At 30.5% G+C, this 13628-nt stretch overlaps 4 protein-coding genes across 4 annotated transcripts in view; 2 read left to right on the top strand and 2 right to left on the bottom strand.

Annotated features, from left to right (window-relative positions):
* Positions 1-1103: 1103 nt before the first annotated feature.
* PGO_071200 (hypothetical protein, conserved) lies at positions 1104-4280 on the top strand (the record flags this gene model as incomplete). Its single annotated transcript, XM_028686993.1, has 1 exon — positions 1104-4280. The coding sequence occupies one exon, from the start codon at positions 1104-1106 to the stop codon at positions 4278-4280; it is 3177 nt and encodes a 1058-aa protein (XP_028542794.1).
* Positions 4281-5796: 1516 nt separating this feature from the next.
* On the bottom strand, positions 5797-8346 carry PGO_071190 (pseudouridylate synthase; the record flags this gene model as incomplete). The annotated part of the gene is made up of 1 exon (XM_028686992.1): positions 5797-8346. The coding sequence occupies one exon, from the start codon at positions 8344-8346 to the stop codon at positions 5797-5799; it is 2550 nt and encodes an 849-aa protein (XP_028542793.1).
* Positions 8347-9578: 1232 nt separating this feature from the next.
* On the top strand, positions 9579-12573 carry PGO_071180 (arginine--tRNA ligase; the record flags this gene model as incomplete). The annotated part of the gene is made up of 2 exons (XM_028686991.1): positions 9579-10910; positions 11086-12573. 2 exons carry the CDS (start codon positions 9579-9581, stop codon positions 12571-12573), a joined length of 2820 nt encoding a protein of 939 aa, XP_028542792.1.
* A 738-nt stretch (positions 12574-13311) lies between these two features.
* Positions 13312-13628, bottom strand: part of PGO_071170 (conserved Plasmodium protein, unknown function) — a gene marked incomplete at both ends in the record, with an annotated part of 598 nt that continues 281 nt past the window's right edge. The window contains one exon of the mRNA XM_028686990.1: positions 13312-13400. Within this exon, the coding sequence (XP_028542791.1) occupies positions 13312-13400 (89 nt within the window). The remainder of the gene's footprint in view (positions 13401-13628) is intronic.

The following is a 13628-nucleotide window of genomic DNA, read 5'->3' as shown; positions in this document are numbered from 1 at the left end:
TAGCTTATAAAATAAAATAAAAAAGGAGCAAAAAAGAAAAAAGTAAACCCAAAAGAAAAATGAAACAAACAGATTAATTTCGTCCCAATTTTTTCAACATACAGATTTGAATGTACATAAAATAGACCCCTCGCATCGTACAAAATATTCATAATTTTGTTGTACAATTTTTATTTGACATTGATTTGCTGACTTTAGCAGCGGTTAATGCATACTATGCATTCTTTTTTTTTTTTTTTTTTCACAACATTAACGTCGCTTCATTATAATAAATAATGATTAAACATTGATTTTGTGGAGAAAAAAAAAAAAAAAAATCATTCATTTCTTACGATTTCGTTATATTCCTCTACATTTTGTCCTATTTTTTCCCACATGTGTAGTACACACTTAGAGAAAATATCATTTTCTATGCACACAATGTGAAACTCTATTTGACCTCTTTTCAATTGTTTAATTTATCAATTTCTTAAAATATGTTTAGATAATATAAACTCTTTCAGAGAAGCTGTTTACCAATTTGTGTAAAGAGCTCTTTTTTTATTTATTTTACTAGATTACTTATCAGGGAGAAAAAATATTCTAACCCAGGTGGAAAATTAAAACGTCCCCATTTACCACTATATATGATATGTAACGTTTAAGTGCTATATTTTGATCGCCCTGTCCAAATTGTCCATTTAATTTATACATATTAATTTTGTAGCATTTGTGACGAATTCCAAGTGTTTATTTAATTTCAATTTAGAACATGTTCTAACATTTGCAATTGTGCAGTGATGTTGAAAATGCCATTTGATCAGTGTTTGGACACCCATACTAGAATGTAACCATATTTTTTTTTTTTTTTTTTATGTACACTTTAAAATTAATTTCTAGAACATTAGTTTCTGCGCAAGGAAAAAGAAAAAAAAGTGGGTTCTCTAAGGAACATCCGTTCTATACATTATTTGCAAAAATTGTAGAAGATTAGTGAGATATTATTTATTGAAGGAAGATATTTCAGGTTTCTCAGATTTATGCCTTCACCCAAACAAACTTTACTATCCTTATTTAATCCTCATTTTGCAAAAAAAAAAAAAAAAAAAAAAAAAAAAAAAAAAATGGTGAAAAAAATAGTACTCTCCTTAGTGCATAATGCCAGCACACAAATAAATAACGAACTGGTGGCACTAAATGATGACATTCTATTTCTACAGAATGAATTTAGAATAAGCGAAAACAAAAAAGTTCAAGATTTGGTGAAAAGAAAATTTTACATAAAGGAGAAAGAAAAATATAAAAAATTAAGTGAATTCTTAACTAAATACGTAACCTTTTTGTTAGACAAAAACAGAAATAATGAATCCACATATTGTATTTATTCTCATTTTATAAAAGAAAAAAATGGAGAAATAAGGAACTTGATAAAAGACATGAACAACACAATAACAAATAACGAAAATAGTAATACTAAACTTTTGAACAACCTATGCAAAAAAAGAAATAAGTTGAGAAAGATTTTACATTTAATTAAAATTTGTAACATCAAAAACTTGAGTGACGAAAAATTGCAAGATATATTTTCCGATTTAATATTTCAACTGAAGAGTTCGAATCGATCAAACAGAAAAAATTTGTTCAGTATGTTGCTAAGAAGTGGGGAGAAATGTAAATTGAAAATGGACGAGGCGAGTAACGAAGAAGGGGTAATTGGTGTAAGCACAGGAAAGAAATTCGCAGATTGTATAATAACAAATGATAGCAATGTTAACACTGATGGTGATGAAAATGTTGGTACTGATAATGAGAATTCTTCGCAGATGAACCTTTCTTCCACGGAAGCATCAGTAGGAGTAGAAGAAAATTCAAGCATTGACCAAATGAGCTATTCTGAAGAAGTAAATGATCCACCTGATGTATATACCTCTGATGCATCAAAAGGAGAAAATAGTGGAAATGATTTATTAACAAATGAAAACATATTCGAAAGAGGAAACATATTAAATGGAAAATATCATGCGAAACATTACTCCTTGACTAAGCATTTTTTAAATAACCAAGAAAGGAATGGTTGTAACTATTCTTTAATGAATAAATTTAATTCGATGAGAAAATGTTTTAGTAACACAGAAAAGGTGGTTACTCCCTCCATTTTTAACAATGATAAAGGAGTGAATTATAATGAAGGAGAAGGATTTACATGGACAAATGAAAGGAGGGAAAATGGAATTTCAATATTAGTAAAATCTCTTCAAGAAAATATGAATAATATCCTGAGTAGACATATGAACACTGAAACTTTAGAAGGGCACATAAAAAGTAACCCTAATTTATTAGTTAAATATATGCCTCCCTCCATAAATAAAAGTGGAAAAAATGTGTACACGAAAAAAGGGAATGATAAACCCAATGATGAGAGAGTAAAAAAACACAATCGATCGAATTTCTCTGGTTCTGCTTCTTCGTCGTCGTCTTGTTCCTCCTCCTCTTCCTCGTCTTCATCTTGTGATTTTTTTGCACCTAAAGGGTGTAACGGAGAAAAAGCTAGTTCGTGCAGTAATGTTAGAAAAAAAAAATATATCTTTAGAATTAATAAAAAGGGAAATGGAACACTTCAAGTTAAAAAAGAAGGACAAAAGTCGGCAAACTGTATTTACCATTTTGAGATGATTTATGACGATGATGTGGGTGATAGTGCTGGTGGTGATAAAGCTCGTGGCAATGATGCAGGTGATGATAATGCAGGTGAAAAAAATGAATCGAAGAATAAACGTCTAGTGCGCGTTTCATTTTTGATAAAGGGAGGAAAGATATGTAGAGTGAAAAATTTACACGTAGCAGAAGATAAGTTCATAAGGAATCTAAATTTTTGCAACATCTGCACAGACAGATCTGCAAATGTGAAGAAGGAGGATGCAGAATGGGAGGAAAGGGACAAAAGTAGGATGCATCGAAGGAAGGAAAATTTCGAAATGGAATCGAAAAAAAGAATCAATATGTTAGAGGAAAATTTAAAAAATTTAAGGGAGGAAAATTTTAGAAAAAAATACGAGTTAACCAGAATAATAGATGACATGAAATTTGGAAAAACAAAAGGTACGGGAAACACTCTTGCACTTGGTCTTGATGAGGAAATGAGATCTTACAATATGGAATTCATAGAAACGAATAGATTAAGGGGATTGTATATTCATATGTTAGACACACAAAACCAATTAGAACGAGACAAAAATTTTTACAAAAATGAGCTAGAAAAACTACAAGAAGATATTAAAAATAATACAGCACCAATCTCAGATTTTTTGAAGGAAGAAAAAATTAAGTTTATGGAAAGAGAAAAAGAACTTTATAAAAAAGAAAAAAAATATTTTCATATAAAAAATCAGTTAAAAAAAAAAGTGGCTCACCTTCAAAACGAGTTAGAGTTAACAGAAGAAAAATTAAAGATAGAAAAAGAAATTAATAAAAGCTTAAATAGTAGAATGAAAGAAAAAATATATATTTTAGAAAAAAATGAAAGTGAAAGGAGAAATTCAGATATGACAAATGAATCCAAAATACATTCTTTAAATATTGAATTAAACCAATTAATGAATACAATGTCTATTGAAAAAAAGGAAAAAACAAAACTGCAAAATGAAATATCTCTTCTCAAGAAAGACATGACTTTTGATAATTTCAGAAAAGTAGTTTTAAATAAAGTAACAAAAACAAATGATGATATAAAACATTTGGCAGAAATATTAGAAATGTTAACCAAAGAATTGGAAAATAAAATATCAAAAGAAAATATAAATGATAGACATGTGCTTGAACTGAAAGAGGAATGTAAAAAAAAAATTTACATGTTAAATGCCGTAGAAGCTCAAATGAACAATGACAAGAAAAAAATGAAAAAAATGAGCGAAGAAATAGCTTATTTAAGAGAAAAAAATAAAAACTTGGTCGAATGTGTGAAGTATATGATTAATTCAAATGGAAGTACCATGTCGCATGAACATTACCTCGTCCCTAAAGATGGTTATTATTTCTCTCTAGACGATGGAGAAAAAAAAGTGGAAAAAGGAATTCATCGCCCTATGCAAACAACATCACGACTTACCAAATCAAATAATCTCGAGATGGCACATTATAATAGAAAGGAAGATGATATGCCAGATCTGAACATTTTTGCACAAAAAAAGGGAGTTGCTAAAAACAGTCGTAGTTACACCAGCTTTTCAGATAACAGTTCCTTGTTTCTCTGTCACAACATGGAGACAAAGCGGGAAGCATCTACGTATGAGGAACTTCTTTAGTGGGCATGTGAGACATACCACGCGGTGCCGGGTGGGAAAAATAGGAAGCAGTAAGAAGAGAAAAGAAGTAAGAAGAGAAAAGAAGTAAGAAGAGAGAAGAAGTAAGAAGAGAGAAGAAGTAAGAAGAGAGAAGAAGTATGAAGAGAAAAGAGGGAGAGGGGCGAAAAAAAATATATAGTAAACTAAAACAAGGAGAACAAATGGGGTGCAAAAACTGATTTTGCACAATATCGCATGAACACATTTTTTGTGTACTCTCCAGACTGGTTTACAAATTGGTGAGTTTTCAAGTAATTATCCCTTCATCGTGTTTGGATGTTTTTACACACAAAAAATTACTGGAATGCATTCAACTTTTCTGATCGTGTGCAGATGGATCCGCTCCCTTTTTTATATTGATTTCCTGTAGTTCATATGATTATCTATTTTTTTTTTTTTTTTTCATGAAGGGGGTTTCTCGCTGTACAAGTGTTGCCATAGTTGGCATCATTTTCTTTTTTCCCCTAGCTTTCACAGCTGCCCACTTGTTGAAACCTTTTCCACTCGTCGAAGTCTTTTCCACTCGTCGAAGTCTTTTCCACTCGTCGAAGTCTTTTCCACTTGTCGAACTTTTTTCCACTCTTCTTAACCTTCCCTATCCTCATTTTTATCTTTGTTTTGATCATTTTCATAGCTCCCCACATTTTCATGGCTTTCATTGTATGCGCAGCTTGTCCTTATTTTTTCCAAATTTCTCTCTGACCATTCCTGTAAATACAATAAACTAAACCTAATACCCTTTTGCATGAAATTGAAAATTCCTGAAAAGGAACTACATGAATTATCGCCAAAGAATTTTTTTATCCATTCCAATACTGAAAGTACTTAGAGTACCTATTCAGGTTTATACACTTTTTCAACATTTTAAGTATGCACTATGTATTTTGATACACTGGTGGAATAGCAACGATAGTTTCTTTTTTTTTTTTTTTTTTTTTTTTTTCTTTTTCTTCCCTCCAAAGGGAGAGTGTGAATTCTGCTCATACTTTGAAACATTTTTTGGATATTTTAGAAAATTTATCATGATCCCTTCCTTCACCTCCCCAAAAAGAAAAAAAAAAGAAGCTCTTTTCATGAAAGGTGCAAAGAGTAGATATAACATAAGTGTACAACACGCGTGTCCCAATTGAAATGCATATAATGAATGATATGCTTTGAAGGAAATTCTTTTTCCAATGTATAAAAGTGTGTATTTGCTATAGAATCGCACACATAGCACAATTATATACACAAATATGTACTTTTCAGTATTAACTTTAATAATATCCCGTCTAGCACAAGTAGTATGATCAACTCTTGTAAAAAAATTCTTTTAAATGGAAGCATTAAAATAGGTGACACATATACATTAATATTCCACGTGTGTAGTTATTCTATGCACATGTTTGAAAAAAGAAAAGAGAAAAGTGACTTAAAGATGTTTGTACCAAAAGGTAAGAGAATACAAACACGAATCAATGGATTTAATGATAAGATACTAGGATAAAGAGCCATATAGCAAAAAAATAATAATGCTCTTTGGAATATAAAATAATGTACACCACTTAGGAAGCAGCGTAAAAATGTCAAAGACATTTTCCCATGTGTATCTAAAGGAATGCAAGAATATTCCTGAGCTGTGATAAGTAATGTTACTAATTTTTTTGAAAAAGTAATTATTCAAGTAGGTTTCATTGTTGGTGCTATTAAGATTTATATTGTCATCATAGAGCCAATGAAAGGACGTATTCAAAAATGGGATGAGGGGGAAGTAGGAGTACTTTTCTGGTTTTTCTGGATTTTTTTTTAATTTTTTTCTACAGGATGATTCACTGTTTTCCATTTCAGGTGCAATTTTTTCAGCTGTAAATTCTTCATATTTGTGTGAATCCTTACAGGTTCCCATTTGTGCACTCCCTTGATAATGACTGAATTTTTTGTCTTCTTCCCCCGAACGCTCTTCTTCTGTTTCATCAAAGTGTAAATATTCTGACTTACTCATGTACTCTTTCTCGAATTCTTCATTATACTGTGCATCGTTCGATATGGGAAAAGTGAGACTCTTTAGATGTGCTCTAATTTGATGGGTTCTACCAGTTATCGGTTGACATAAAACGAGGGATTCATTCAGGTCTGCGTTATATGAAAGAAACATAAATTTCGTGACACTTGGTTTAAGGGAATATTGCTTCATGAGTTCGTGATTTTTTTGGGTGTATTTTGTAAATACATATTTTAGAAGTTTCTTATCTTCACAGTACATGTATCCGAAATCTATGAGGAAGTACTTATGATAGGTATCAAAATCTTTCTTTTGCGTTTTTGCATTTTCACACATGTAATCGTCCATTTCAAACTTTTCCACGTCAAAAGCATCTTTTAGGTAACTTTTCTTCTCATACACAATACGGGCCAGGGTCTTCATGTCACTTTCTCCATTTCTAATATCCTCTCTGGTGTATTTATTTTCATACAAAAATATATCATTTTTAAAAAATTCCTCATCATTGAAAGGTAGAGGAGCACCTTCTTTGTTACCATAGCAATACTTCTCTATTATATCATTCAATATTTTGCTATCCAAATCCTTTAGTATTTTTTTTTTTTTGTCATCTATGAGTTTCTTAATAAGGGTTCGAAAATCACCTTCTACTCTTGTTATGTACGATTTTTTCATTTTGTTATTCGAAATATTTTGCGAAAAGAAGGTTGAAAATTTTTTGTTTTTTCCGAAAAGGACAATTCCTGATGTTAGCTTATCTAGTCTATGTAGTGTGTAAATGTAGGAATCGTCTCTTTCGACTTTGTTTCCTGGTTGGTTTGCTGGTTGGGCTACCTTTTTGCAGATCCTTCCCTTGTCTCTTGACTTAATGCATTCCTCCCTGCGTCGTCCCACATCATCTGTTGATGTTTGAGATCCCAATTTTTCATCATTTTTTTTCTTCTCCTCACTAATGATGAATCCAGTTGATGATAGGTTCTCCGTTTCACCGGTTGATGAAGATATGTACTGGTTTCTTTCATCCTTTTGATTCTTTTCGTTATTTATGTGATTTGAAGTAGTCAAATAAACATCTCCCACACCAGTGTAACTACAATTTAAATCTGTTGATATTTTTTTATAATTTTTCCCTGAATCGTTCATGCACTTTTGCTGGTCTAAATATGTTTGACTTTGTTTCCTCTTTCTCGAGTAATTTATCAAACTCGCATCTTTTTCGCTTGTATATTCTCCTTCTTCTCCTCTGTTCTCCCTTTTTCCTATGTTACTACTCATGTTGTATTTTTTTGGTTCCTTCATTTCTTCGCAATACACTTTTGAACCGTGCCCTGGACTAGTACCATCTGGAAAAGGAGAGTTTTCCATTCTTTCCATGTTCTTAAAATTGTTGTTTTTAAAATTAAAGCTAATTTTTATGACATCTTCATCCAGTACATTCTCTGTCACTTCACCCCCAGCTTCACCCCCAACTTCACCTGTCACCATTTCCAAATTTTGTCTCATATCGGATTGTTCCTTTTTTAAAGAACAGGACGTGATATAATTTTGTAAAGTTCGTAGGAGTGAATTATACTGGTAGAACCCGACAGGGTGGGTAGGTATACTAGCAGACTTATATACACACAGAAAATTTTCATCTTCATATAAAATTATTATCTTATTAGATATCACAGTTTTTTCGAATAACAGGAGTTTATGTTGAATCAAGTCATTGCTTTTCAATAAATAATCACATGTCACATTTTCATGGTTAACTTTTATATATCCTTTTTTTATGGATTCTTTAAAGTAGTTAAGATCATAAGCACAAAATTCCGAGGTTAATATGTCTGATATTTTTTTTCCTATCCATCTTTTTTTCGTGTATAATTTATATGTGTATACATATGGGCTAACAAAACGTAATTTATTTTTTGTGAAATACTTGGGTTCAAATTTATTATCTACGACGTTTAGTCCACTAGTATTGGTTATAACAATTTTCATGATTCTGAATGATTTAATTATGTCTAGAAAAGCTATCGTTAGTAACCCGTATATGAACATTCCAACGGGGTTGATCATCTAAAGGAGGAACTTTAGCATGAAAATTATTCTATGCATAGTGGCCATATACAGATACATTTTTTACTCTCTCGTTAGAGTATTTATACACTGATGAAAATGGTTATGTTTCCTGTGCTGCATACTATGCTGTGTAGTCTGCTGTATACTGTGCTGTGCAGTCTGCTGTATACTGTGCTGTGCTTGGCTTTGTTAATGTGTTTGCTTTTCTTGTACTGAACAGGTGCCAATGCCTTACTCACGGCTCGACCCCCTCGCTGCTTCGGTACTTCACCACGTCACTGCTTCAACACCTCTGATCCTGAGCACAGAATATGTACTTATACCAATGCTTCCTTTAAATAAAATGAGTAATTTCCTCCAAGTTCTGATACATCCTTAACTATGAGAAATATATCTTACTGAACGAACATACTGGGCGTGAGGCACGATGGAAGAAGATTCTTTGTTTTTTTGTTTTTCTCAGTTTGCAATCCGTTAGGACATTTCACATGTGAATAGCATCACTTTATGGAGGAAAACAACGCAATGTATGTAATGTAATCCAAAACATATGCAAGTACATGAATTTTATTATATGTTTTTATGAATTTGAGTTTATTTTGAGCACACATTACTTTTAGTTCATTTTCTTGAATACGTTTCTTTTTATTACGCTTGTGCTTGTATCTCCTTAACCGTTCATATTATTTTAATCTTTGTTTTCACTTCATTTTGCCACATTTTTTGCTTCTCCACACACCCCAACTTCGGAGCAAGTGCCAACATCTGCAACGCACCAAACCAAATTTGTGCCTTGACTTAATTTTTTAAAAAAAAAAAAATCTGTTAGTATTTTTTCATTCCACATCTTTTTTTTTTTTTTAGGAAAGTCCAAGATTTGATGAAATGCTGACTTGACACTCATTGGGGAACATGACACAAAAAAAAAAAAAAAAAAGTTTGTGAAATTTTGGGGCGCGTAAAAAAAAGGGGGATGTGAGTAGGATTTTTTTTTTTTTTTTTTTTTTTTTTTTTTTTACATACATTATATGCATTTTTCATATGGTGGTAAAATGATACCTTTTTGAATTGCACAGATTTGTGTTCACTTTAGTAGTTACATATATTTTTATGCAACTGCACAGATCTGTAGGTACAATTGAACCAGAAGAAATGCTTGGACTTTTTTTTTTTTTTTTTTTTTTTTAGGTCCTTTTCAAAAATAATGGATAATGCTTAGAACCGCTTTTCTAATTCTACTTTTCCATTTTGGCTTGAATTGTTTCGAGCTAAAAGGAGTTGTAAAAAATTATGAACATGTACATAATATTCCTTTTCCCACTATAAGAAAAACATGCATGTACATCAATAGTCTTGTATATTTACGAAGAAAGAGAACAAAGAAGAATGAAAATAAAATATATTTAAAACGAAAGTCATTTCTTGTCACACTTAAGGAAGATTTACATAGTACTTTAAATAACAAAATAAAAAAATTTAGTCGGCAAATTTTACAAAATGAAAATTTTAACCTTCCCAATCATTGCTTAATTGAAGAGAACAAAGTTTATGACAACTATGAATATCAGACAAGTGTCCTTATATTTTTGGAAAATATTTTAAAAAATGAAAAGAATGTACGAAATGAGGCTCTGAGGATTTTAAAGCAAATTTGTTCAGATATAATTGAGTCTTTGCACGTATCACCTAATGGAATATTGAACATACGTATATGCAATTCATTCATTCAGCGAGAGTTTCTGCGCTTCTACAAGTTGGATACATTTGGATGTAGTGAATTCGAAACAGGGGAATATCAAGAACGAATACCTCAAATGGAGAGATATCAAAATGATTCTTCAGCAGAAGAAGAAACAAGAAAGTTAAACCAAAAGAACGTTGTCGTCCTTGACTATTGTGGTGTAAATATGGCAAAGCAGATGCACATGGGACATTTAAAATCTCTATTTTTAGGGAATTCATTGAGTAATATTTTTCGATTCTTAAATTACACTGTAAAATGCAGAAATCATATAGGAGATTGGAATATGAACATAGGAATGGTCATTTGCTTTTTAATTCTCTTTCCTTATGATGTTATAAATCAGGAAAAATTAAATGAGCACAAAGAACACAGCATGGTTAATAATGTTAAATGTGACAAGTTGGAAGAAAGAAATGAATCCATTTCTCCTCCCAATGACACTAATGATCATAGGAATAGACAAATAAATCTAACCCATCACAAAGGGGGTGGAAATAATACTGACACATTTGCAAATGAGGATGAGGATATGCAAATGTCTCTTTTAGTTGAAAATTATCTGAACATGCTAAATAAGATAAATCACGAGATTTTTCATATAAAATATCAACAATTGGATACCACAAAATGGAAGGATATAAGTTTACATAATATTGAGCATGTATACAAAATAGCTAAGAAACTTTATGCCAACTCTGAAATATTTAAAAAAATGAGCAAATATACACTAAATTTGATGTATAAAAAAGATCAGAAAATCATTTCTATGTGGGATATCATTTGTACCAATACCAAGAGGGTAAAGACAAGTTTTTTTTTTTTTTTTTTTCTTTTTTTTTTTTCCTCCATTATGCTTCATTTCGTTTTCTCCATACTATGCGTACATCTGTCACATATTCACAATAACATTAGACCAGATGGTATATTCTTCCTGCACTTTTATACTAGTTCCATTTGCCCTCCCCTCTCCACAGGATAACAAGGAAATTTTCGAAAAGTTCAGGATCCGAAAGTTGATAGACAAAGGGGAAAGCTTTTACATTAAATATGTTCCAACAATTTTGGAGAAAATGAATAATGCCAATATTATTTTTCATCTAGAGGGTAAAACTTGCCTTCTGCTTAGAAGGAAAAAGGGGAATGATAGGAATATCCCCCTTATGAATGAAGGAACACAAAGCCAAAGGAAAGAAACATACATACTCAGTAGCAATGAGGAATACTACGATGTGATCCAAGTAACAGATGAAAATTATGAATATATAAAAAAGAAAGACATTAATTTTTTGAAAAAGAATTTCACCATAGTTACTCTTAAGAATGATATATCTTTTACCTACGCAGCTATTGATATAGCTGCTATACAATATCGAGTGGAATGTGAAAAAGCAAACAAAATTTTATATATTACTGATGAAAATCAAAGAAAACATTTTATGCAAATTTTTTCCATTGCGAAATTTTTAAATATACTACCTAAGCACGTTGAATGTGTATGTCTGAACTATGGGTTTGTCTTAAATTCAGAGAATAAAAAAATGAAAACGAAAGATTTTTCAAAAGAAAATATTTCCATTAAAAGTATATTACAAAATTTAAACATGGTTAGCCAAAATGGACATAAAAAAAGTGAATATGGAAATATGAAAATAATGTACTTGACGAAATATAGAGAAAAGTTATTTCTATCATCAATTATTTATTCTTACATGGCTGTTAAAAGCTATAAAAGACAATTAATAAGTAACATTATGAAAGGTTTGCATTCTGAATATGTTTATATAATCCTTTGCTATAATAAAATATCATCCATCTTGGGACACGGAAAAAATTGTGATTATTCTGCTTTTCTAGGACATAAAGAAAGCATACATATTGATAATAATATAAAAAAAATGATGTTATATATTATCAGATTTAAAAATGTAACAGAAGAAGTGATTCACAGCTACAGCATTGAAAAATTATGTTCCTTTTTATTCTCTTTGTCTCAAAAAGTGCATTGCATATTTAAGAACAGTTTTATAAAGAAATTTATTATTCATTTGAAAAATATGAACGTTCAGAAATTTTTAAAAATATTAAATCGTTCAAAAAAAGAAGGGAAATTTGAAGGAATAGAAAGAGTCAAATCTTATGGGGAAAAACATAATATTGTAGATGACAAAGAATTAGAAAACATCGAGGATAAAATAATAAAGTCTGACCTTTTTCTTTTCATTAAAAATAGTGGTCTACTTGATATTTGCATGAATAAAAGTGTACATGAACAGTCAGCTAAAATAAAAACATTTATTTTTAACAGAATTTTTGAAGTACTCATTATGCAGTCCTATTTATACATTGTATCCAAAACTTTTCATATGTTAAACCTGCACCTTGTGAATTTACATGAACCACTACTAAGAAAGAGAGAAAAAGGAATAAGTGGGATAGCATTATTCCCCTCTACGAACATATAGAACGAGTTGTATAAATCGGGTGCACAATTTTTTCTTTTTTTTTTTGTCAAATTTTTTATCCTTATACAAATGCTAAATATTTAAAGCTTTTGTTAATTATATATGTGTATAAAATTTTAATATAAGTCAAATAACATTTTTTTAATTAGACAAAAAAATAAAAATAATGAATAAACAAAAATACAGGGGGAAAAAATAAGTCAAATACATACTACCTAACCATGTACATACATACGATTATGCACATTCATATAGATGAGTTCCTGTTTGGGGAATAGTTGATAAGATTGATAATGTTAATTAGTAAATGGAATAAAAAAAAAAAAAAAAAAAAAACTAAAGCAGTTAACAAAAGATTGTATATTTATTAAATATAAGGGTCTTAAAAGGAAACGATTTCTTTACAAATATCTTCATTTTAAACTTGGGAATTGAGGGTTCCTTTTTTTTTTTTTTTTCCCCAATCCGGTTAGTAATTAATTATATATACAATGGAAATGCGGAATTTATGGGCCTACGACTCATCATTGCAGTTGCATATATATTTCGTCCTTCTGTTTAAAACTTTTATTTTTTATTTTATTTTATTTATTTATTTGTTTATTTATTTATTTTATTATATTATATTTATTTATTTTCTGCTCATTGCTGGTATATGAGGAAGTAATTTTTAACATTTCATAGTTATAAAAAAGACAAATATTTAAAATACATACTCTAATTTTGACATATTAAAATTTAATTCCCTTTTTTTGGTACATATTTTGGCGAAATTTTGGGGATTGCCTTAACAGGTGGAGGTTTAACATCGAGTTCATTACGTTTTCCTGATGACCGGGGAGGAGGATGGGGGAGTAGGCACAGAGGCAATAATGTTGAAAAGGAAAATGCGAATATACATTTAGGTTTATTAAACATATAATTATGAAGGGTTAGGGTGGGAAGAAATATGAAAAAGGAGAAAACAGGACATGGTTATCACCCGAGTTAATGTCCTATGCGCTATGAACATTTTTGCTATTTGAATGAAACATCAATTGGAATAAACTCACATA

The sequence above is a fragment of the Plasmodium gonderi genome, assembly GCF_002157705.1.
Source record: "Plasmodium gonderi DNA, contig: Chr07, whole genome shotgun sequence".
In the NCBI taxonomy this organism is placed as follows: domain Eukaryota; phylum Apicomplexa; class Aconoidasida; order Haemosporida; family Plasmodiidae; genus Plasmodium; species Plasmodium gonderi.
This window is presented reverse-complemented; position numbering and strand designations above follow the sequence as displayed.